The sequence below is a fragment of the Manacus candei genome, unplaced genomic scaffold (assembly GCF_025592945.1).
Source record: "Manacus candei isolate 608988 ecotype Guabito, Panama unplaced genomic scaffold, ASM2559294v1 h1tg000018l, whole genome shotgun sequence".
NCBI classification, from domain to species: domain Eukaryota; kingdom Metazoa; phylum Chordata; class Aves; order Passeriformes; family Pipridae; genus Manacus; species Manacus candei.
The window spans coordinates 16,440,075-16,466,075 of record NW_026138066.1 but is presented as its reverse complement, the minus strand read 5'-3'; the positions used below and the strand labels follow the sequence as shown (position 1 = coordinate 16,466,075).

General features: G+C 43.7%; 1 protein-coding gene across 5 annotated transcripts in view; it reads left to right on the top strand.

Annotated features, from left to right (window-relative positions):
• The first annotated feature begins 6,720 nt into the window (after window positions 1-6,720).
• WASHC1 (WASH complex subunit 1) overlaps window positions 6,721-26,001 on the top strand; it is a 43,425-nt gene continuing 24,144 nt past the window's right edge. The window contains exons 1-2 of one of the 5 annotated variants that reach the window (XM_051784000.1): window positions 6,721-6,764; window positions 18,360-18,513. In XM_051784000.1, the coding sequence (XP_051639960.1) occupies window positions 18,365-18,513 (149 nt within the window). In that variant the 5' untranslated portion in view covers window positions 6,721-6,764; window positions 18,360-18,364. Of the gene's footprint in view, window positions 6,765-6,875; window positions 6,897-8,256; window positions 8,376-14,698; window positions 14,864-18,359; window positions 18,514-21,431; window positions 21,520-26,001 lie in introns of those variants that run through there. The other 4 variants (XM_051784001.1, XM_051783999.1, XM_051783997.1 and 1 more) reach the window with 4 other exon arrangements.

Genomic DNA, 26,001 nt, shown 5'->3' with positions numbered 1-26,001 from the left:
TTTTATTACACATACTTGGAAAAAAAATTACAGAACTAAAGTTAGTTCCAACCAAATAAATACCAAATAATTTACCCTAAAACTATGGAGCTTTTATTATTTATCAAATGCACTAAAAACAGTGTTTTGAGGGTGACTTTGCAAAAATAGCAGAGTTTAATTTTTTGGTTCAACAACTGAATCAAATAATGAATTATTCACACAAGCCATTTGAATACCCACTTAAATCCATTGACAGCAAAGAGTTTGGATGAACTTCTTACAGGGGTGAGACTTATTCCCAGGGACTATTGATTTCTATTATTTAGTTTTTATGTTTGAAAAGATGAAAAATTGTTTCCAGCTTAAAACTAACTCTGCAGGAACAAGCTTTTATTAGAGTGCAAATTTCATTTAAGTGCAAATGTTTCTTTACCACATATTACTTCATTTTCTGAAATATGTTTCTAGGAGGCAATGTCAAAAGTACAATTAAATGGTGCAGGACTGAGTCCTAATTGATGGTGACAATAATGAAAATGAATTATTTCATGAAAGCTTTTTTCTTTTTTCCCCTGCTTGCTTTCATCTCTCATTATTCTGTTTGGAAGCAGAGTGTCCTAAAATGTATTGAGTGTCCTGCTGTCACTATTTTACACAAGCATTTGTCAGTAGGTTCTTAATACACACTAATATTTTCAGTAGGCTTTTAATAGAACATCTTTCTCTCTCTCTCCAGTTATATTTAATTCTAATCTTTAATGTAGGGTCTTGCATCTCTTTTCATGCTTCTCTTTTTATTAACTTTCCAAATATATTCATAAATCCCCTAATTTGTATCCAGCAATGACTTACGTCTTGAAGCATTAACATGTACATTTAAAAACATTGAAGCTAATGTAGGAAACTGATAAAATACTAATAAAGTTCCTGGTTTAAATGTACGTGATTTGAAAAATATTAATTTTTAAAAGAGCTATTTTTACAAAAAGGAAGAAATGTTCTTACAAATTCCATATTTTTTCTTCTTCTTTTAGGAGTTAAAAGTCCAGAAGAATTAAAAAAAACCAAGTCATGTCCAAAGCTGGATAGGGAGTGAAGTGAATTTTCAACAGAATGTTGCCACTTATTTGAGCTTTTCAGAGTGACAAAAAAAAAAATTTAATCTTCAGGTTTTTTGGAAAAAACATCTAATATTTAACACCCACACTGTGCTAAAGGAACTTAATGGATGTGGTCAGAATCAGAAGAATGACATTAATGATGACTCACTAACATGGTAGCAGGGAGTTGTAGCTGGCTACCTCCTCCCTGGGTTAGTGTTCACGTGGCAGAGGGGAATTAGTTCATGGCAACTTCCAGCTTCATTATAGCAAAAAAAGAATGGCCAGCAATGGGGTTCGTGGCTGCAATGAAGGGGAGAAGGTTTGGATAGCTGGGCTTTAGTTTAAATATGAAACAGTAACTGAGATTGCATGGCAAATGCAATGGGTATCTTAGGATGTTTCTGTGAGTCTCGTGTGTGTTGACTTTAAAGTTAAATAAGTGATTTGGGCCTGTTGGGAGCATGGATAAGTGGTCCTTAGAATACTTGTTGCTTTTCTCTTACGGCCATGGCTGTTCTTAATATTTCTCCCTTTCATTTTTTTTTTTTTAAAGGCCTGGTATGGGAGGTTTGATCTCTTGCCAGGTAGCCTAGCGGGAATACTCTGTTCAGTTATGCAAGAAGCATGGATTTGATCCCTAACTCCCGTTACCATGCTCTTAGGGATACATGGTTACAAAAATAAAAGCATTAGCCTGCAGCCATCCTGCTGTGTGCTGTGCTCTCCTCAGATCTCACGTGTTCAGCGAGGTCAGCCCTGCTCAGGACTCTCAGAATTGGGGATGCTGTAGAAGTGTGGAAAGGAGACACACAGAAAAAATGAATGTGCATGAAACACTGTCCTCACCTGTGCTTCTCTCCATGGACTTTCTACTCTTTGTTTTCTATTTTTTGTTACCTTTTTTTCCCTGACATCTACCATTATTTCATAAACATGCTTTTTTCTTTTTTTTTCTTTTTTTTTTCTTTTTTTTTTTTTTTAAGTCTACAAAGGCAATTACTATGAGTATGCAAAATTGTGTGGATGCAAGATTAAGAATGGCATTTGGGAATTCATAGCTAAGAGTCTTCCCAGTGACACTCAGGACGGAGACCTTTGCTATCCAGCCTTGCCCTAGTGACCAGTTCAAGGTGCAGCAATGTGAGACACTAGTTCAGTGCAGCTGCACAAAGAGGTACCATTTTAGCCTATGACAGTAATACAAGAATCATTTTGATACTCATGTGTGCACCGAAGAAGTTGTATTTTTATTGTTTATCGTGGGTGGGGGTTTCCAGCACTGCCTGAGAGCCCAGCCTGAGCCCTCTGTGAAACACTGCAGCACTCTGTGCCCTGGAGAACTTACAGTCTGATGGGCAGTGCAGGCACAAGGGGTCAGAAGGGCTCTGGCACTCACGAGGAATAAGTAATGTGATGCTGGCAAGTGATGTTTAAAGCTGTGGTTCCAAGGCTGAGGAGGCTTGGATGATAGGGAAGAAAGTATAGAAGCAGAAAGGCTCGAGCCTGACAGAGTTCAAGAAGCATTGGGACAATACTTTTGGGCACATGGTGTGGCTCTTGGGGAGGATCTTGTGCAGGGCCAGGAGTTGGGTTTGATGATCCTCATGGGTCCCTTCTACAGAATCATATTCTATGATTCTCTGACTTTGACAAGAATGGCAGAGAAGGAAAAGGGGGGCAGATATGGTGCTTCTATCAACTTCAGGCTCTAGCTGGGTCCACTCCACTGCATTTTACTGCAAAGCCCCACTTCTAAGGGAAGAGGAAAGTCACAAGTTTGTGGGGAAGTGTGTGGGACGAATGTCTCCAGAAATCTGAGTCATAAGAAAATTTGAGCAGAAGGAAAGGTGGCTGCACTTGGCCTTTATTTTATCCCCTTGCAGTAAGAATACCTCAGAGATAATACAGATATTAATGTTATATGTAGAGCATCTCTATCTCTAGAGGAAAAACAGAGGTACTTATAATTTTACTCGACTCCCAAATGATGAAACGTTGTTTAGTTTTGTCTAATTTCAACATCTTGTGAGCATATTCTGATCATTAGTGTGCACTCAGAGGAGGTGCTAATTGTCACCAGACACAGAGCAAGGGACAGATGTTCAAGGAGGATCCTGCCTGTCCTTCTACAGCAACATTACAAGCAAAGCATCAGACCTGAAGCAAAACCTGAGGTCCAAACTCTTCAAAATGTCAGGTGACCCCAACACTACATCCAACTGCAATAGCAAAACATCCCTCAGATCTGAGAAACTGCAAAACAAGAGGGATGTCTGGAGTAAGGTCTGATCTGTGTTCCTGCTCTCTCCTGACCTTGTGCAAAAGTGGCTCAGCCAGCTCTGCCTGAACGTTTGACAGATGCTATTCAACAGACTACAAGAATTTCCATCACCTTCAAAACACACAACTGCAGCACCACTGTATTCTCCTCACCTTCGCTTTTTACATTTTTCCTTCGGGTTCTGAGCTTTATGTTATTAAATTTTGGTGTAAAACATTATAATAAATAATAAGCAGCAACATTTTCCATCCTAAAGATATCAAAGACAGAAAAATATTGTTTCCCTTTTTCTAGTGAGGAAAGTGAAGCACTAATTACTTGCCCAAGGTGACTTTGCTCAGTAAAAGATAGCAAGACAAAGAGAAAATTAATTTAAAGTATTAAAGGTTAGGTTTGTTGGTTTGCCTTTTTTTTTTTTTTTTTTTTACTTCAGAAAAAGCACTCTAGTGGGAAAATGCAGTTTCAGAAATGTGAAAATGAGTTCAAATATAATGTGAATCTAAAAGGGTTGGTTGTTTCACATGAATTTGTGGCTGTGACACGACAATAGATGAGCGATCAGTTTGTGTATAGATAATTGCAATGAGTCTAGCCTACAGGAAAAAATGTCTTTATGTAAGAGTTCTGGATGGGGTGGAAAAGCTTGAATGTTGCAGTGATGGAAAAGCTAATGGACAGAACAAGCACTCCAGACAGTTATCCAGAGCACAGCATGCAAAAGCACAGGAAACCTAACATGCCCTGAGCTGGTCTGGATCAGCCAGCAGCTCACAGTGAGGATTCTGCCAGCAACTGAGGGCAAAGCAGAGCATGCAAAGCCTTCACACAGGCCACGAGGAGCCCAGTGGAAACACCTGGCTTCATGCATTCAATGGGCCAAGGGCAAAAGCAGGTTCTGACTGAAGGGAGGCCCTGCACTATTTTGCCATTTCAGAGCAAAATGACTGAAAGTGGCAGTGCCACCATCCTGTTTAATATAAACAGGACCTCTCTGCAGCCCAACCCCAATTAGGGTTTTCCCATTGGTGTTGACTTGAGCAGTGGCTCTGGGTAAGCCAAAAGGCATTTTCCAAAACAGCAGTTATCACATTTCTTAACTGCAAAGCCTCTGCCACGCTGTCATGCATGACTTGTCTCACCACAAGGTGCTGCTTTTTGCACCCTATGAAAAATCTTGTCTTAATGACTGTGTGGGAAGAAGGCCTTCCATCTAAATCTTTCTGTGCCTGGGGCAGCAGTAGGTAGTAGTGCTCCTTTTGTTAGAAGAGAAAAAATACTGTGTGTGATTTTGGTTTCGTTGGCTGTAACTTGCCAATGCAAAGCAGCCCGAGCTGAGCTTGCTGGTCACAGGGGCCTGAGAGCAGCCCTTGCTAAACTAAAAGGATCCTGACATCAGAACCACCAAAATGAGCCAGTGAAAGGTTATGGAATGTGTCCAGTAAACATTGTTCTGGAGACAGAAGGAATTGTGTCCATTATTCCACTGGCATGGAGTCTGATATTTCATCCACTGTCTGGGAATGGTGTCACTTGGTATCCACCAGCCAGTTGAGGGGGCTGAGACATGCAGCTGGATAGAGATTGCTGGCTCTGTAGTTGAATTAAACACTGTGTTAAGCAGCTGCTCTCCTGATTTGCCTCCAGACTCTTTCTGTGCTGCTGTTCACACCTATTTGTGTATGGTTGGGTAGGTCTTGTCTGCACAGAAAAGAGGTTTGATATATGACAACATTACACAGGAGTTCACTACAATTTACAGCCTCTCCCTGGTGCTTTATCCAGTCCACTGCTACCCTGCTATTACTTCTCACATAGGACTTGCTGTATCCCTGCTCTGCCCACCCAGCCTGAGATTCAGTCTTCCTTTTTTCTCTCTGTGTTAGCTTTCTCAGGGGGACATGGGAAGGGACTGCATCACCTCTTGCTTCCTCTTCAATTTCATAAATGCTTTGAATTGGATTTTACCCAAGCAGAAAAAAAAGCATTTCGAGGGCTTTCCGTCAGCACTATATAAATAAAAATGGATCAGAATAGATTGGATTGTTGCTTCTTACATCCGCTTCCCCATTTTGTTTTTGACAGGTCCTGACAGCCCCCCCCACACACACACAGCCTCCTTGCTCAGACTGGCTAGATCTGCTTTTTGATCTGCTTTGAGTTTTTGGCAGGATTTTCCATTCAGCAGCTCTTACACTGGTCCTTAGCGCTCACTTTGTGCTCTCCATATTCATGGATCGTACCAGGCCCATCATTAAAACACCACAGGGCAAACACTGCACCCTCCTCCAGGCTCTGAAACAGAGGAGCTGCTGCTGCTGCCTCCTGATCTCCTTTGCATCTCCACCGGGCCCAACATCCCTCCCCCACTTCAGTCCCTGGTTCCCACTGCAAAGGAGGGGAACCAAGCAAACAATCTGCAACAGGTAATTTATGTAATGAATTTACCCTTTTCCCCTGAGCTGAATATGCATGAGTGGCTCCTGATGTGTTCAAGTGCATCCACTGTTTGAAGAGGCTTGCCTCATTTTTTCCCCTGTGCACTGCTTTTAATGCTACATATCAATCACAAGTGTTCCCTGGTGCGTCCAAAAGCTGGTATTTGCTATTCAAATAGTGTTAAATTGTACCTGTTTGCTTAAGTTTTGAGAAATTGTTTCTGATCCTGAAGTGGATGAGCATGCAAATAGCTCTGTCACGCGTAGCACATACCCCTTTAAAATGTGGCTTTAAAGTTTACAGAGGTTTGCGCTCCTGCGATTCACTTTTCACGAGCTTTTGTGCCGGGAGAACTCGGTTGCTTGAACGGGTGCACGAAAGGGGAGCGTGAAAGCGACACAAGAACAAAGTAGCAGAACGCACTTAAAAATTCCCCGGTGCTAAGTCAAGTTTTTAAATGGCCCGACTCTCCGCGAGCACCGGAGAGAAAAGACGCGCGTGGGTCAGTCCCCCTTTTCCTTGCTCTGCCGCGCCAGCAATGTGGGAGCGCAAAAGCAGCCGGGTACAGGGACCAGGCTGGACGTGGCAACGACAGAGCGGTGACAGGATTCGAGGACTCGGCGTGAAGCGGAGTCAGGGGAGTCTGGGCTGGGTATTACACAAAGGTCCTTCACCCGGAGGGTGAACAGAGGCGCCGGGACAGGGCAGCGGTCACAGCACCAAGGCTGGCAGGGCTCAAGGAGCGTTTGGGCGATACTCTGAGGCCAGCGGTGCGACTGTCGGGGTGTCCCGCGCGGGGTCGGACTCGCTGATCCCTGTGCGTCCCTTGCAGCCCAGGACATTCCCGGATTCCCTCCCGCACCGCCACCGTGACCCCGCCGGGGCGGCCCGGCCGGGCGGAAGTGACGCGGTGCTGAGGGCGGAAGCGGCGCGGGGCGCGGGGCGTGGCCGGCGCGCAGCAGGTGAGGGGCGCGCGGGGCCGCGGGGGGCGCGCGGGGGGGGTGGGGCCGTGCCCTCCGCCCCTCAGGCACGCGGCACGCGGGGACACGGCGGGACAGCGGGACAGCTCCCTCCGGACAGCGGGCCCGGCTCCGGTGGGAGCCCCTCTGCCGGGCCTGAGCGGCGCCCCCGCGAAGGGCTGTGCCGGGGCCGCGGCCTGTCCCGTCTGGGGGCCAGCGGTGCTGGCCGGTGGGAACCCCGGGGAGCTCTGGGGAAGGAGAGCTTGGTGGTGTGGAATGAGAGTCACGCAGCGCCTGTTCGGGTGGGATAGAAGGGAAGTGGTTTGTTATGGTTGTTATCCTGGGGTGCCATTGCCAGCAGGTTGAGGCCCTGGTGAGGCCACATCTGGAGTGCTGTGCCCAGGTCTGGGCTGCTCAGGGCGAGAGAGACATGGAGCTACTGGGGCAGGTCCATTGCAGGGCAACAAAGATGATTAAGGGACTGGAGCATCTCTGTTACGAGGAAAGGCTGAGGGAACTGTACCTGTTCAACCTCAAGAAGAGCAGACTGAGAGGGAACCTCATCTGTGTTTGTCAGTATCTGAAGGAGAGCCAGGAGGACAGAGCCAGGTGCTCCTTGGTGATGCCGAGCAGTAGAACAAGAAGCTATGGCAGAAACTGGTGCCCTGGAAGTTCCACCTGAACAGGAGGAATTGCTTCTTTACTGTGCAGTGACCGTGCACTGGAACAGATTGCCCAGAGAGGTTGTGGAGTCTCCCTCACTGGATAATCAAGAGCTATCTGGATACAATCCTGTGCCATGTACTCAGGGATGGCCCTGCCTGAGCAAGGAGGTTGGACTAGTTGACCCACTGTGGTCCCTTCCAGCCTGACCCCTTCTGTGATTCTTATGCTGTGCTTTGATGCTGAGCCATGACATAGATTGGGAAACCTGCCAGGCAGGCATGGAGCATGAAAACCTTGAGCACGCTGGGCTCTCGAGCTCCACACAGTGCTCTGGGGAATGGTCAAGGCTGTGCCTTTTCTCCATGTAGGTCAGGTACCCTGTAGGAGTGGACAGGAGATGCTGCAGCCTGAAGGGACAGACAAAACAGAGAAGGTGTCCAAGAGAGAGAGTTACAGGACTCTGTGTTGTGGGTTATGTGATTTTTTTTTTTCCTCAACAAGTCAGCTGATGGCTTGTTATGGGGTTGTGGGTGTTTTGTACTATTCCAGGTACTGACTGGTTACAGTGGACTATCAGCTAATTCAGAGAACAGCCAAGATTATAAAAAATGTAACTCCCAGTCCCCCAGGGGTCAGCACCTGGAGTACCATGGATTATGGATTGCCTTTAAGTTGCACGAGGGTTTGTTTCTCACTCCCAGGCTTGTAGCTGTGCTGTTGTAATGATTTGTCAAATAAAAACCACATTGTCAGTGTTTACAAGTCAACCCAAATGCTGTTGTGATAATTACATTTATTGTATTAATCTTTTTCTGTGTTATAAATAAAGAATGAGTCGGCCAACAGTAAAAAGACCACAGGGCTGCTAGACCTTGCTGTACACGTGAAGAAGGGCTGCTGATGGACATAGGGAACATTTTGGATCCACATCCAGCAGCGATGGTCATTGTTAGTATTTGTTTTAGTCTAGTATTTATTTTAGTAATCAGTGGAAGTCCTATGATAAGCTTTCTCACTCTCCTCTTTTTGGGTTTGGTTTTGTTGGTTTTGTTGTTGTTTATTTATTGAATGTTGTGGTTCAGGTGTTGAGTGGTTGAACAGCACCTGGATTTTCCCAAAGGCCTCTTTCCAAAGAGGAGGCTTTCTGTCCCTGTGCAGAGTAGGCTAATTCTTGACTCTACTCACTTCTACAGTGCAGCTTCCAGCAAGGAGTGTGGGATAATACCAGCTGTGGTTGTGGCATTTCATGTGACTCAGGCAAATGTCAGCTGGGACTTTGCCTGAGCTGACCTATTTATTTCACTTGGGTTGTGTGGCGGGTGTTGCTGGCAGTGATTTCCAGGCTGGGCTGACCTGTCCTGGGGTAGATGAGGGAGAAGCTGAAACTGCCCCTATTTCTTGCCAGTTCTCTCAAATATGAAGCCTTCTCTGAGCAGTGAAAGGAAGCGGAGCGGATAGTGCTGCTCCTGCCACAGGCAAGGGCTGGAAGCAGAGTGACTTTGGCATGTCCTTTAGAGGCTTTCTGCATATCAGTTTTCTGGGGAATCAGTCAGTCAACTGTTCCTTGCATAGACTTTTATTTTAGGAAGGTTACCTGCTAAGTTCTCCTGATATTTCGTTATGTTTGTCTTGTCTGAGTAGTAGAGGCTGCCTGATACACCTCTGTATTTCTGGGATGCTTTGAGGGTGGGGTTGGGGGTGGGGGGAACAGCCACACTTCCAGAGCCCTGAGGCAGAAAAAAATGCCTGAGGCACTCCCAGAGCAGCACAGTCTGCTAGTCTTAGCATCTGCCCTTCTTCTATCACTCTGGATATTTAAACTGAGTTTTAAATCTTCATTCCTTCAGATAAAAAGTGCTGTTCTCTTCTTTCAACTCAGGAGTTAATTGGCCAGAAAGCTGAAAGCAGGGAATTTCTGGGAACTGCTTTGCAGTCTGGCTTTTGGGTTCTGGTAATACCAATCATGGCAAGCTCAGCCTGGGCAGTGAAAGAGAAAGACAGAAATTGAGGGCTGGGGAAATATAATACTGAGATAATCCTGAAAACAAGGCAGATTTTTTTTTTTATATAACATTTTTTTAGATTAAAGGTAATGTGCAGAGGAAGAAGAGGATTATGTCTGAAATTGTTATGTTTCCCATGGATGTGGTGTAGGAGCTTGAAGGGAATAATTTTTATCACACAAAAAAGCAATTTCTGTAGCTAATCAGCTCTGCTTAGACCCCTTTGCAAGGTAACCTTTACCAGAAAATAGTCCATCCAGGTATCATTTTTTTGATTCAGCTTTTCATCAACTCCTGTCATCCAGGCCTCGCTGTAGGGATATTCCTTCCAGCAAATGTGAACAGGCTTGAAGACATTCCTTATATAATGAGTTCCCTTCGTGACTTCTTCCAGAAGTGCAAACATTCCTTTTGCTTTTGAATGCATAAAACGGGCAGGAACTACTTTGGTTGCCAGTTTGATTTGGTTGTTTCCTTCATTAAAGGATCCATTGTAACACTGTGTGTGGGGTCTGGGGGCTGTAAAACTCCAGAACTTTGGAGCAGAGGGTACTGAATCAGGAGGTGAAAAACAGGACATTGCGAGTTAGGGTTTGTGGCAGAGAGATGTGGCAATGATTATGTCTGCAGCTAAGGTCCTCTGCAGGAGGCTGAAGCTGGTTTTGTATCAGAAAATTAGGGGGAAAAATTAACTGGGGTTTTTTGGTTGTTTTTTTTTTTTTTGAAGTGCTATGTTTTTGGAAGTAAGTATTTCTTGCTGTGGTCTGATAGCAAGAATGAGAAGCTCCAGACGTTCTGCAGGAGGCTCTACAGCAATGTTCCATCTACTCTGGGTTTGGAATGCCAGTGTTTAAGAGAACTTATTGCAGGGAAATGGCCCTCCAGGGGACTTTTGGCTTAACCAGTGGCTCCTGTGTACATTAGGCATACAAAACCAAAGTGGTCCAGTTAGGAAATCGAGGGAAGAGCTTTGTCTGGATGTTTGGGATGGGATTCTCAGCTTTACTTTCGATGTCTGTATTGTAGCTGTAGCTAGGCTATTTGTTTAGTCTTTTTTTATAATAAATAATGAGAGGAAGGGAAAGCAGGCAATTAGCAGAGTGTTTGTGGTCAGCTGTAGATAGCTTAGAATGAGATCAATTGTTCATTAGAGCATCTGATTGTCTCCATTAGTGGTGAGAGCCAAAGGTGACAGTAGCAGAGGGGATTATCTGATTAACTTAAGATATCAACATCTGTCCATCAAAATGAGCTTTATGTATCCAGCTGGAGGAAATAATTTTCAGCCTGTGCTTAGAGGACAGGGCTTTCTCAGCAAGGTGATGCAGCTTGGTGCCTCATGGCAGTGAGGGATGCTGTTTGTGCTTCTCAGAGCAGAGCTCTGCCTTGAGAGGATTGTCCTGAGGACAGTAGTGGCTCAGAGGCAGTCTTATGGAGCTGGGAGGATTGAAGTGCGCCTCTAAATTCTTTTAAGTCTCTACCTTTCAGGTTCTCTTCAAAATTTAATGTAATAGCATTCTGTCTTCTGGAGAGTCAATATCATTTGATTATACTTGATCCATCTTTAAATGTCAGGTATTTTGCAATTTGCCAGTGAGTTGCCATATACTATTGTAAAGATGGGCTCTGAGATCTCAAATTTTGATTCTTTTTCTTAAGCCTAAGTGGAATAGGACAGTATGTGACAAACCAACAAATCTAAGTGGCTCTGAGTAGTTTTTAGGGAGAGTCTCCATTTGAGAATGATCATCTAATCTGTTGTTGTGTTGGTTCAGGCCCACACTCCCCAGATCCAAGAGGTAATGCAGTGGGTGGGAAAACATCCAGTTCACGTGCCTTTAGTTCCCTGTCAGTAATGTCATTGCTTTAATGTCATATTGCTGGTAGATTTCATTTGCCTTTAGTAGCTGTGATAGCTGCTGTTTCTTTCAAAGCAAAGTGTCTGAGCCAAAGGTGTCAGCAGGCTCTGGCTTCTTGAGAATCTACTTTCAGAAGTAGATTTTTGACAGGCTAGTGCTTTTCCTTTGATAGCTCTGAGAACTCAGGAAGGGTCACATACAGATAATATTTTATTCCAGAAGCAGCAGGACAGGACAAAGGGTGTTTGTTGGTCAGCCCGTGGTCCAGGGACACATGTTCCTCTCAGGCCTCTAGTTTACAGAAACTCTGTCAGTAAGCTGCTCTTTTGGTGCAAAGCAGCCTGTCTATTGTGTTCCCTCTCCAACTTGAGGAATTAACTGGGGAAAAATAAAAGTTTTTTGGTTTCAGATGCAAGCTTCATACCAGAGCCTCTCTTGCTGTTTCCAGAAGCGAGTATCTTCATTACCTTAATACTTGTGTCTAGTACAGTGCCGGGAGTCAGTAGGTTGAGCAAAACATATACTTCAAATGGAATGGACCTGGAGTGCCTTTCATGCAGATCTCATGGTCTGTTGGGTTGGACTAAGTGGCTGGCAGTAGTCCATGGATGCAGCTAACAAAAAGGCACCTGGCACTGTAGCTGACATCGTGGTGCAACAGGATGTTCTTGTGGTAGCCAGCTGTGTGAGGTTCTGCATATGTGGTAAGTGCCAGTAATTCCACACCCTTTGGGTATGGAGAAGCTATGGTGTTATATCACTGGGCTGTTGGTGCAGCAGAAAAGGGTTTTTCTTTTCCTGTAGCTGCTACTGGGACAAATGAGGTGAGGCTGCTTTGGTGGTGGAATACAGTACGGATAGGCTGAAAGTGTGAGGTTGAATAAGTGTCTCTAAAGCTGGAGCAGAGGAGCAGAAATGGCTTTTACAGCTGTGGCTAAGTTAGTGTTGTGATGTAGATGTGGCCATGATGTACTCTTGCTGCTGAGAGGGAGGGAGAGAGATGGCTCCTAAAGCTTTCTAGTTTCCTGCACCCGTTTCCAGTCTCTGTGTCTGGGGAACTCCAGCTCCTCAGTTTAATTCACTCATTGAAAGCGGGCAGGGAGGGACAGCTGGAATGGAGAGCTCTCTTGCTCCAGAAATGGCACTGGGATGTGAAATCCCAACTGATGCCAGGCCCTCCAAAGATGGAGAAACCCCACTCTTAGCTTTATCTAAAATAGCTACTAGAGGTCTTGAGACCCAAAGCAGTAAGGTCTACAGTGGAGTTTGAGGCTGCTACTATAAGACACGTCTAGTAACATGAGCACCCTGGTGGAGTACAGCCTGCTATGGGGCCTAATTATGGTCTTATTAATGCTTTCTTTCATCACTGCCTTCCAGCCTTCAGATGGTGATTAGACCTATTTATAGGGGCAGAGTTCCTTAATATTCATCACAGCGTACTTCTTGCCAATCAAATCAGTAGCATCTGCATCTTTGATTGCTGCTTAATAACACTGTAGAACATGCTTAATTAAAAAATATAAATAGACTTTTCATCCTCTTAACTTATCAAAGTGCTTCTCTCCTCCCCCTGCCTTGCTTACCCCAAAAAACCTAAAATTGGCTTAGCACAAGGACTGTGGTGAACCTCTCATCTCACTGCTGGAGATACCAGTTACCTCTTGTGTGCTCTGCTGGAGGACTAAATTTCGACCCCTCCAGTGAATGTCAAGACAGGGCAGAGCAATCGTTTGCTGCACAATAAAATAGGACTTATGTCGAGGCTCTTTTGCTGCATTTACAGCCAGAGCATGAGAAACTTGTAGCTTTTGTTCCAACTGTGTGTCTACATCTGTGCAAGTGCACACTGCCTTGTCCTGTCCCTTAACAGGAGGAGCATGTGCAATGACATGTTTTGCTTTTCTGTGACTTCAAGTCTCTTTTTTTAAATATGGTTCTCTGGCTTTGCAGCTGGTAAACTCACAGGACTTTGTTTTATCTGTGGAGGGCAAGGTGATACAATTATCTTTCTTTATTATTATTATTCTTTCCTTGGAGGATTTGATTCTGATATTTTTCTGGGATAGCCTCTAGGCAAGCCTCTAGGGTAACCAAGGAATGACTTGAATACACCAGCAGATTTGACCATGAAATTTTGTTGGAAGCCCATGAAGAAAGTAGGGAATGAGGATGATGTAGTAGTCCATTAAGTACAGTACTACAGAGTGCCATAGTTAAGTGCACAGTAGTAGAAGTTTGGGATGTGACAAACAACAGACATTGTAGCAACTGGGAGCCTTTGGAGCTCTAAAAGCCACAGTCAGGTATTGTGAGCAGTGAGCTGATGTAGCACACTGGAGTGGAGCAGAGGAAAGTGAGGATAACAGAGGTCTGTTATTATCAGCCAGCACAGGAAAACATTTGTCCAGGTGAACATGGTAGAAAGTGTTATGTGTAAGAAGTTACGGTCAGTGAGGAATTCGGGATGAGTTCTCACTGTGAACTGAGTAACGGATGGGACTTTCCTCTATCAGAGGAGGCAGCATTTTCTTATAAGCTGTGCCCAAAGCCTGTCTCTGCTCCATCATTTGAGTGTGTTTAATCTTAACCAGCAGCTCACTTGTGGCTTTGTTTGTTCCCACTGTGGAACCATACTGGTGGCAGTGGTGTAGTGGTGTGTGGTGAGGGCTGTGCAGACTTGGGTTTTATTGCATGTTGCTGGTCTCTGCATCCTCACAAGTGTCTACAAGGCACTGATCTTTTATTAGGATTCTACAAAGGAGAGACAGAGGGCTAGAGACAACCTCACACTTCTTTTTGGAGATGTTACTGCCTGTGGGAATTAAAGGCCTCTAATTCATGCTGCCTTTCCAGTTCAGGGACAGAAGCAGCAGCAAGTAATTGCTAAAGCAGCCTTTGTAGCTTTGAAGAATACACACTGATTTTGTTTTCAAAGTATTTAATCCCTCTTCTCCCCTGAGCCCTCTCTTTTTAGTCTCTTGAAGCATGTTAAGAAAGCAGGTATTGTTGATGGCTTGCCTTATTCTCCCTTTATTTTCATAACAAAGTACACATCTGGTAAGTGCTTGTATGTAGATTTACAGCCTGCCTGTGTTGAGGGCAACCAAACTGTTTTCTTGATATTGCCTTTGTTTATGTTCCTTTGAAACAATAAGGTATTTTAAGGTTGCGGGGATCTTTTTTTTGTTTGTAGATAATCACCTCAGTGGTTGATCCTCCATAGTGGAGCATTTTCTGAAGAACTTTGGGAAGTGTTGCTTCTTTTACAGACTCTGTTTGCTCTGTGAGAAGTTCTCTTGGGCTTAGCCTTAATATAAGAAGTTTTATTCTTAGGTCCAGGGAGAGGTAACGCAAGAGGTGAGCAAAGTAGGTGGAATGTTTCTCTACCTATCCAGAGCAGTGAATTTTGTACTTCGTTTTCCAGGTTCAGAGCTACAAATCTCTACACAGCCATCAGAGTATTACACTTGGCTGGAATGATTCAACAGTAACACCAGTTGTTGGTTCCAGATGCCTGAAAACCCTGGAGTGCTCAGCCCGTATCTGTCCTGGTTTGAAGTCTTTTGGAAAGGCAAGACAGTCTGGTGGAGGCTGATTTTGCATTTCCCACTGCTGTTGTTTTGCTCAGTGTGTGTGTGTGTTGGAATCGAGAGGGAAAGAGCAGCTTTGAAAGCAGAGGGAGAGCCACCAGCCTTGATGAGCTTTGCACCAGCTTGCCTAAGGTGAAAGGATAGACAACTTAAAGGCAGAAGTGCAAATCTGAGCAGTTGGTAACTTTAGTCAGAGCTTCCAAATCAGGACATAGCACTTGGAAGCAGGTGGTGCAGTGAGAAAACAACCTTTTTCTCTTTGTTTGCACTTTAATAAGGTAAATGAGGTTATTATATAACACCAGAGCACATTTGTCTTGATCATGGAAGTTGACACAGAAAAAATAATTGAATAAAGAGAGGATGGAGCCCCAGATGCTGCAGCTTTTTTCCAGAGCCTCTTTGATCACCAAAAAAAAAAAAAAAGCTCTGTATTGCTGTTTCTTCTGACCCGTAGGTGGTCACACCACTAATGATTAAATCTCTTGAGTGATCCGACATCTGCTCTTGTGAATCATACTTGCTTTGGGCACATGTGCCCCTCTCTCACTGTAGCATCTGAGTATTTTATGTCAGCTGCCATAATTCCAGCATTCTGGACTGAGCCTAGTCATTCAGGTGTTGCTGTTTTTCCTCTTCTTGCTATAAATCTCCAGCTCGTTTCCTTGCACAGAAAGAATTATCTCTTGTATTTGTCTCTTACAGCAGTTCCCAAAGAGTCTGCCACATTTCTCCAATGTGTTTTTTTTTTAGGAAAGGTGAGAATCTGGAGCTCAGCTGAGAGGCTGCATTGAGAACCTGTGAAGCTGAAGTTTACTGTCAGATGAACTCTGACAGTGTGAGCAGGAGCACACAGGGATTTTCCTGTTTTGCCCGCTGCTGTGTACTCCTCTGTTTGCAGGGGGGCAGTGGGACCTGGAGGACAGTCTGTAGCTTCTGATTGCAGGGAAAGAAACAGTTTGGTAGTAGCTATGGATGTGCTGCTTCCATGTGTGAGCATCTGTCAGTCAGCAGCTGAACTGAGCTTGGCTTTAGAAAGGTCACTGGGAGAATTAGGATTGGTGAGAGTCTGAAAGATCATGTATAATCTCATCTGGCCTCAAGAGGTGAAAAGCTTGGCTTTCTCAGGATTACCATTGCACAGGAATGGTTTTGATAATGAAGCAAGTTTTAGAAGTCCCCTTTTTGCCCCTACTTCCCACTCCGCTTCATGACTGGGCAATTACAGCTGTTTATCTGGCTGCAGCAAATTGGGTCATTGAACTGATCTGAGCTAAAAATAGGCATCCCCAACATGAGCAGCATTGATGCAATGGAAGAGTTGTGACCAGTGGCAAGGGAGGATCATAAACTCGTTTTGCTGCTGGAGCCAGAGTAACTCATCACCGTGCGCTCGCTCTGTTGTGTGCTCGCTTTGTTCCGCCTTGACAGTCAGATAGGAGGTTTGAAAGGAAGAGGATTCGAGCTCGATTGTGGTCAGCAGATCAAAAAAAATGCTGTCTCAAAATTAGCTGTGCTCCTCTCTGATTAACTTGTGTGCTTTACAGCTCTAAATAATAATTTCCTGTCTGCTGAGTAGGCCCAGTCAAGAAGACTAATCAGTGTGCAAACATTGCCGCTAAAGAGTGCGGATACAGAGTCTGGCTGCCAGCGATGCATGAAATGGAACAGAATAGGTCTAGGCTTCCTGCAGCAGAGCCAGCTCTTCTGCTGGCTAGGCTTGGTTTTGCGAATTTAACTGCAAAAAGGCTACTAGGTGTCCTTAAATCTCATGTGATTCATTATTAAACACCCAAAAAAACCCCAAAACAACCCAAAAAACCCCGCGTCCCAAAAAAATCGCCCTTAAAATAACAGCCGCATCACATTTACAGAAAGTCTTTCCCTACCCTGCTGCGGTAGGATCAGGAAGGACAAATTTGGAGAGGGTGGATGGTGTTTCTTAAATGTACAGGAATGGCTGCAGGCAAGTCTAATCTGTTATCTTTTCATTTTGTGAGGCAAGAGAGAGGATTTAAAGAATGAGTGAAGACTCCTCTAATTTTCACATATTAAACTGTTGTTTTATGTTGTGACTGTCTCTTCAGGCTCCTGTTCTGTGAGTTTCTCCAGTGTGGGCTGTGTTTCTGTGTTAGTCTGTCCTAGTATACAGGCAGGAATACAGGTTGCACACAGCAGTGCTCTCTGGATTAGCTCCTGCAGAACTCCAGGTATCACACAGGGAATGTGGTGTGTCCTGAGATATCCCCGTCTGTTTCTGATGCCTTACTTTTTGATCCTTCTTTGTTTTGCTTCTCCTCAACTTGATGAATACTTTCTTATACCAATGTACAGCACTCTGTGTGATGAAACCCTGTAATGAGCACCTGTAATCTGTGGGGGTTTTACAGCCTGAGTGAGAAGACACAGAAAAAACAAGTTTGAAGAGAGTTGTGTAGACCTAGCAGTAGAGTTTGGGTTAGAAAACTGTATGGATACTCTACTCTGTTCATTCTTTGGACTGTCCTAACAAAGATGTATTTGTGAGTTTGCAATTTCTAATGTGCTTAGAGAAATTGAGTTTTTTTCTCTTTACCCTCCTTCATGTGCTGGGAATGTTTTTGTGATTTTTGTGAGTAGAACCATGGGAGGCAGATTTTTTGGGAGTTGCTGAGAGAGAGGTGAGCAAGGCTGTCAGGATGGTAACATGAGTGATGCATGGCTTTCTCTTGGCTGAGCTACAGAGCAGTGGTTTGGACCCAGCTGCATCTGAGAGCACGTGTACTGCTCTGGTGCATGTGTTGCACACAACTGAGATGTGTCAGTGACCATTTAGGTTTTGTACCTAAAAGGATCCTAAAATAAGGAGGCTTGTTTTAAGATAGTTACTAAGGAAAAATCCAGCCACCAGAAGCAGCAAACAGCTCCTGGGAGTGTCAGAATGGAAGAACTCCCATTAGCCTACTTGGAGCAAGGGGGTGTGTGCACTTGCATGCCTTGTAATTTCATGGCTGCTCTTCCTGGATGGAAGTGGTGGTTGTGTTTCATGGAGCAGAAGTGTAAGATGAAATACTGCATTTTGCCAATAAGGCTGAATGACCTGGAACATATCCACAGGGAATATGAGGATGGGAGGAGGGGACAGAGCAGTTTCTGATGAGTCTTATTGCCACCCTGAACTGACTTTGCTTTGCAGTGTGGTCTTTGTTTTCAGCACAGTACTGAGCAGAGATTTGTTAAGTAGCATGCAAAAAATAAAATTACGGTTCCCAAGAGCATTCAGATAAGCAAGAGACTTCCACCTCACTGCGGTGTCATGAATTTATTAAAAATCCAATATGTCAACCTTACTACCTTGTGCTGTTCTCCACAGCTCACCAGTTCTGTTGCAAATGCTTTTCTAAAATAATTAGGGGAGCAGAAAGTGGAAGTCCCTGAATAAATGCTGTGATAAAATGGAAGTGTGTTTAATAATGATCTCTTTGCTCTTTCCTTTAGGTACAATGGCTGCAGTAGCCCAGAAGCACTTTTTGGAGGGGCAGACTTACTCAGTCCCCCTGATCCAACCGGACTTACGCAGGGAGGAGGCTGTTCAGCAGGTGGCAGATGCACTTCAGTACCTGCAAAAGGTGTCTGGTGATATATTCAACAGGTAAAGTACTCTCACAGGGGGTTGGGTGCCTTGAATTCAGCAGTATGAAACAGTGCCGTGATAAGGTTGCAGCAGTGAAAGTTCATTGCAGTGGCAAGCAATGGAAGGTCAGAAAAGGGATAAAAAAGACCAGATGCACTTCAATAAAAGTTTATTGGATTCAGGTCTGTCAAAGTGAGGCATAATGAAATGGCTGCAGTTAGCCAGAGCTTGTTGGTTATTAATTTTTATTCAGTGGTAGAGTCCCACAAATTGCATTATTGCTTCTGGTGCCATTATCCTTTATTCCTTCTTGCTCATGTTTTAAAGGGGAGGCTTTGTTATTGAGAGTATCTTGAAGATATGTCTTTTTGAATCATTGTGCTTGAAGCAGTGAAGTAGAAAATATCTCTTTGTTCTGATCTCTGGGACTTACAAACTGTTCTCTTTGGGCTTCTGGTATTTTGCACTTTTTGTGTGTCGAGAGGGCTGAGTGCATGAGAGTATTCTTCTCGCCACAGTCTCATTATACATCTGAACCCATTTCTTCAGGGGTTTGACCCAGTCTTGGCATGTCTTGCATATGGTCATCTTTGGGGTTGGGTCTATAAGACTGCCTATATAGCAGAGCAGAGAGATTCTTGTGTTTGCCTGCAAATGGTGGTGGATAATATGCTGCCTTTTTCCATCCAATACCATCTTTGATGTCTCAGTGCTCTGAGATGGCATTATATTATTGGTATGGGAACAGATCAGCCTTTGTCTTCTCATAGCCTGATTAGCAAAACACTTGCTTTGGTTTCAGGGGGGATCATGACTACCTAGTTTGATTTATTATGGTGTGAGGAGGACCGTGACATTGTCTTCTTTTGAGTTTTGGGGTTTTTTTTAAGGATAGAGTGAAATTCTTCAGTTTTTCATAGAGATATTTTGAAAGGCAGCCTCTGGGGAGAGAGTAGTCGCTAGGGCTGAACTCAGGACATTGAGGGAAATAAAGGCTTTATACTGGAATAGTCTTTGGCAGGGGCTTCTGGGCAAGGGCTGTGTGTGGGCTGGATTGGGTTGAGGACAAGGTGTCATTCTTTTGTGCACTGCACAGTATTGGAACCCTTCATGATACGAGGCTGAGAGAAGGCTTTCTGGAGCTGCCAGAAACATATGGAAACATCTCTCAACCTTGGGGCTGGTTGGCAGTGCTGTCCCTCTCTGTGGGGCAAATAAAGCTGTTGATAAGACAGGAGTGGCCTTTCTCTATCTTTTATTTCCTTTTTGTCCCTCCTCACTGCTTTGTAATGCAGTACCCTGTAATTTCCCCAGGGAGATGAGCCTGCTGTTTTGTATGCAAGTCACTCCTGAGTCCTGAACAGTGACTGTGATGCTGTTCCCTCATCCTTTGGTGCACTCATGACTTTTAATTACCAATTTTCTCCAACAACAGAGGAGGCTTCATTGGATTCTTTGTTTACTTTGCCTCTCCTCTGAGGTCTTGGCTCTCTGATATAATTAATAACGATTTAGTAATTATGCAGGCATCTGATTAAAAGTTCCATGACCTTGGTTGTTCTATGTCAATCAAGGGGCAAAGCTTTCAAGGTGAGAACTTTGCCACTTATTGAAGAGTGACCTTTTATCTTCCCTTTCCTGAGATAAAGCAGCTCTGTCTTCCATTTCCAGGAAGGAACTACCTTATCTGGGGAAGCTGACTGTTCTGATCTGCATAACAGCAGCTTGCAGTGTTGGTGGAGAGGAGACTTGTTCAGTGTGGCAGACTTGGCCAGAGTGTGTCAAACTCATTACTTCAGTACTACAAAGATGCAGATGTTCTGGGCTTGTTTTGTGGGAACAGTTGGATTGGTACAGTGCTTTTGAGTGGCAAGCCAATCTGTTTGTTGAAGATGGAGTGAAAGAGTCTCTTACTGTCTATGGAAAGAGGGATCTTTCCACAAGCGGATCTCTTTTTACATTTTAGCTGAATTAAGTTTCTGCTTTGAGTTGTTGCTGACACGACAGCTAAGTATGAGTTCTTGAAATGAACATGTCAAGGGAACACGAGAAAGACACCTTTGCATTTGGAGAATTAGGAGAACAGATAAGGAGCTTTCCTCCTCTTCCCCACCGTTTGGGGAACCTGGAAAATAACCCATGAGACAAGTCCCTGCCAAACTCTTCTTTCCAATCGCTCTCAAACAAGCTTGCTTGCTGTTAAGTTCAACTGTGGTGAAGTACATGGAGAATGAGGCACTTTGCAGAGTTCATTAGTTTGTAATAAGGGTTTGATAATCAAGGGTTGTGCAGGTGCAAAAACACAGGTAAACTATGGCTGAGACCCAGAGACCCTCTGGGACCAGCCTTGGAGGGTAGGTTTAGCAACCTGGACTGCAGTCTGGAATCAGTAAGAAAGAGCAGGATACATCAGCTTAGCATCCCTCTCCATATTTCTAACCCTCGGAAGCAGGGACCCTCCTGGCTTCTTCCACATGGAGAACACCAAAGTACTACATCCTTCAAAGGCAGAGTGTTGACCTGGGCAGGCTCTTGGCTGCTGGGCAGTAGAGGTTGATGTCTTAGGCCAGTACTGTCAACAGTCCCACCCTCTTAGGAAATCCTCTTGGTGCTGATATCAGTGAGGGGATAAAGAGGCTGCATGTCCTTTTCAGGGTTATGCTTTGGAGTAATGGAAGTTTTAACCTTGCGTATGTTCACTGAATTCATGTAATTAGCCTGCTGTGGAAGCTGCAGTAAAGATCAGATTCATTGCCTGTAGCTACTGAGATTTTAATACATATCATTACTGCTTAAAACATAAATATTGTAACGTAGCCAATCTGACATAATATCTGCTTAAGTTTAACTCCTGAACTTTTAAGGAGGGTTTTAGATACAGGTCACAGGAGGCAGGATGACCGATTTAAACACTCAATTAACAGTAGCCTTTCATCTGTTTGATTTCTCATTACCAGCATTTTCTGAGCGAGAGCTTGTGTTGGAATTATGTGCTGTGGAATTTTTTACAGGAATGTTGTTGTGGTAAGTACTTGGAGATGGGTGATGGGTTTAGCTCTCCTGAGATGTTCCACTAGTTAGCTGGACTTATCCTTTGTGATTTCTCAGTTTCTATGGAGAGTTTGTATTGTTGGGAAAGGTTAATAATCTCTAATATGTCAGTTCAATATTCAAAGTGTACACTTTTGTGCTACAGATTTGTGGAAAATTGCCTTTGCCAGTTATCTCATGGAGTTTTACAGCAGTAGAAAGAAAAATATTTGGGGTTGAAATTTTGTCATCAAGGTCCTGATTTACTTTGCCTGTGATCCAACCACAAGTTGTCCAGTATACAAAATTTCTCATCCTTGTGTTTCTTTTTTTTTTTCAGTTTATAGAAGATTTCTTGGGTTGCTCCTTTTAAAAATCTTTATTCAGTGTCTTTTACTTGTCTGAAATAATACTTTGCTAAACCAGTGTATCCTTCTGTTTTCTCCCCAGTTGGATTCAAGTTAATTTCATATTAAATATTTGAAAAGGGCTTTAATATTAAACAAAGATTTAACTGAAAGCCACACTGCTGAAGATGGTAGCTGGAAAACAAAAGTACTGTGGAAATGCTGTTAAGGGTGGAGAGGAAATGTGATGTGTGATTAAGGAAGGTAAGGAATAGCTGATGGGCAGCAGAGCCTTAAGGGATATTTGGGACAGGAGCAGATCTGAGATGTGAGCAGTCCTGAAACTGAAAATACAGACAAAATCTTAATCCTGAGGTGCATTTGGGTGTTCCCCTTGTTATTGGGATTAGTCATGATGATCAGTAATGGAACTGGGGGGACTAAAAATATCCCTGTAAATGTACTTGATTTAGGAGGTCTGTGGAATGGAAACTTGCCAGGAGGGTCTTGCTGCAAGCTGTACTGTGTTGTTTGTTGTGCAGTGGGGCTCTGGGATGCAGCTTGGAGCTTGAGCACTTCTTTGTATTTGTTCCTCTGTTGGCTGCAAGGGTTGGATCTTACCAGGAGGAGAGCTGTCAAGAGGGCTCCAGTGCAGGGGAGTTTACACCAGGAAGATGGCTGTAGCACAGGGAATTAATTTTTCTCCAGTTAATTTGAGAGTGTTATGACTTTTGCTAAACCACAAGTTGCCTTGTGGTACTTTGAAGTTGTCCCTGAAAGAGGATGCTAAGTCTAGGTTGGTTTCAGATACCTCTCTTGAGAGGCTGTAGGAGCAGTCATTCGCTGCCAGGAAGATTAAGCAGGAACAGTGAGGTAGAGAGTGACTGGATTGTCCTGTAGTCATGAGGAAATGGAGTACAGGGAAGACATTTTGCCTGCAGATAGTTGATATTCTTGCAGAGATGTGTCCAAGTAATGTGGATTTATTTTTCTTTTAAGTGTAGCACACGCTTTGTAAGAAACCATTTACTTGTTTTGACTGTCTTGATCCTCTGGAAGCTAAATTTGAAAGCTTGCAAAGACGTAGCTTCAGAGGGGTTCCCAGTCTATAGGAGGGAGACTTTAGGAGGTGACAGGAGTGTCAGATCAGCATGCCTGGACTGCTGGTGGCAGCTGGCGCTGGAAAGCCTCCTACACCCTTAAGAGGCAAAGGGAGACTAACTGTTCTGCGAGAGTCCAGGTCACAACTCTTCCTGGATGTTTCTAAAATCCCTAAGCTTGAAATCGTGCAGGATCTGAGGCCCCAGGCTCTGTTCAGATGCCTTGACAGCCCATGGAGCGGGGCAGCGGGTGGGAAGGAGGCTGAATGGTACTAAGTCATTAAAAGATTATTCCTTCAAAATTAAACAAACATAGTGGAGAATTAGCAAGACAGGATTCTTGCTCATCTCAGAAAGTGCCGAAAATCTGTCTTTTGGACTTCCAGAGATTAAATGTGTCTTTTGAAGGACAGAAACAGAATGCTAAAGTTGATTCTGCAAGCAAGATGCTTTTTATGGCAGTCATTGAACTGCAGTGATGGTTACTTGAGCCCTTGCTCTACGTCCACTAGCAACAACTCTTCCACATCAGTTTTGTCTATGAATTTGTTTATCTGTGAATCCCATGGCCCTGAAAGGAAGGTGATCAATCTGTTCTGCCCTAAGTGGTTGAAAGGCAGGCTTGAACTTCATAAGAGAGCTGTAGCCTTTTGTACGCTAACAAGGCCTTCAGCATTTTATTAAAAGTACAAAGAAATTTAAAGAAATTATTGAAGTGCTTCACCTTCAATACCCTCCTCCAACCAGACTTCAACTTCTTGCACCTAATAGCAAGTCTACAAATAGTGATACAATTTAATGAATAGCTAAAAGATTCAGTGCTGGCATTAATGCAAAATATTTCTTTAAACGTGAGATGAGTTTGCATTAACTGCAGAAGACATTCTGTGGAGAGGAAGGGCTCTTAATGCTTGATTCTGCATCTGAAAAGAGAATGATGAAATACTGCAGTCCAGGATGCTGAAATGACCATTCAGGAGCACAAAGGAAATACAAGCCTTACTCATATCCTCCATCACTGAAAGTGTGGGAAGGGACACCTTCCAGTAGATCAGGTTACTCAAAGCCCCATCCAGCCTGGCCTTGAATGCTTTCAGGGATTTGGCATATGCAGCTTTTCTATGTAACCTATTCCAGTGACTCACCACCCTCATGTAGAGAATTTCTTCCTAATATCGAATCTAAATCTGCCCTCTTTCAGTTTGAAGGAAAATGCAAAATTGAGGAGAGGTGTTCTCCTACCTTAGCAAAAGGAGCCACGCAACAATTCCAGACTTAACAGAGCTCTTGGTAGGATTCTCTCTGCTCTGACAGTGGTAGTAGAATAGCTTGTGGAAATATGAGACAGTTTGATCAAAACAGATGGCATGTGCAATAGGAAAGGCAAACAGTAAGGAGAAACTAAGGTAACTTGGGTACATATGGCTTGTTGATTTATTTTAGTTGGTGTTTTTTTTAACCCTGACAGGGAAGCCTCTTGTTTATATTCTGTGCCTTGTTGGAGAAAATTCAATATTGAGTAGCAGCTTTCAAGTTCTCGTGAGCAAATTCCCTCTCTGGTCCTTAAAGACTCCCTGAGAAAGCATGTGAGAGATTCAGAAGTGGGAAGAACTGTAATATTATCTACCTATGTAAGTGTGATTCGGTACCTGGAAAAATACCCAGTGGAATATATTCATTGTGGCTTGACCAGCCTGAGGCCTGAATCTGTTACGTTCCTCTCTAGGTAGTTTTCATCCTGCTTTTGCAACTCTAGGGCGATCAGATTCATTCTCAGAAGGAGGATTTGCTTCTCCTCAAAGGGTGAAGGAGTGGTAGCAAAAGAGAACAGAGAGAATCAAGGTTGCTCTTTCAGTAAAGGAGTGCTTTATTTTTTCTTGATCTGGTCATGAGCAAAGGGAAATCCCACTTTAGCTTGTAGAGGATTGATTATGACAATGCTGATCCTTTGTAACAGGGATGTTGCTGTCTGCAACTGGATTTCCTGAAAAGAGGTGTCCTAGAAGAGTCTGTGATAAATCTTAACACATTTGCTGTGCAGACTCTGTTCATGCAGCAGAAATTTGCACCTTGAAGAAAATCATTAATCAAAAAAAAAAATTGATTCAAGCACATCTAGTTCACAGTGGCTTTCTGGATTAATTTTCTTTTATTTTTGCTCATATTTTTATGTGTTTGTGGGCTAAAATTAATTTACTACTATCTATAGACTCCCTGTAGCTCAGCAAAACATACCTAAAATGTTTAAAGAGCTATGATTTTAACACAAGAGATGGCACCAGTAGTAGCCAGCATTGCCTATTATTCAAAGGCTGTGTTCCAAAACAGATAAAGCCAGTTGCAAAACCATCTATGGAAATAAAGCCTGTAGCAGCAAGAGGCAAAAGAAACAAATGCTAGACCCATTTGTGGAGGAGGTGAGAAGTGATAATCTTGATGAAGATTGCCTTCTTTCACCAGAGATTATTTTAGAGCACAATTTGAGGGCAGAGCTGTGACTAAGTTGAAGGATGGATCACTTTGTATACCCTCAACTGCTATAAATTGGTTTTTAAACTTTTATGAGCTATACTGTAGCAAAAAGTACAGATGTGTAATTACTCCTGCTTCTACTGCTTTAAGAAGTGGAAGCCCAAGAGGACCTCTCTGCTACTGACAAGATGGAAGTTTTTGCTCATTGAACTGTTTCTGCATTGCAAAGATAGTGTGCACTAAGTAATTGTGGTGAAATAACCTTATCTGAAGCCAAGTGCAGTGGGATCTGCTTTTGTGGAGGCTTACAGGCTTCAGAAAGTCTGACACATTAATGCAGTGAGATTTCAAATAGCTATCAGTTGTAATATCCTGCAGCATGAGAGTAATATATCCAGAAATAATAATAATAGTGACGTTGTATCCATGGTGGTCTAAAGGTATGTCAGAAGAGAATTCCACACTGAACCCTAAAGCAGGCTCTTCTCTGCATGGCAAGAGCACTGAGAGCCCTTTGAGAAAGAAGTGAAAAGATCTGGCAGAGGATGGAAGTGGTG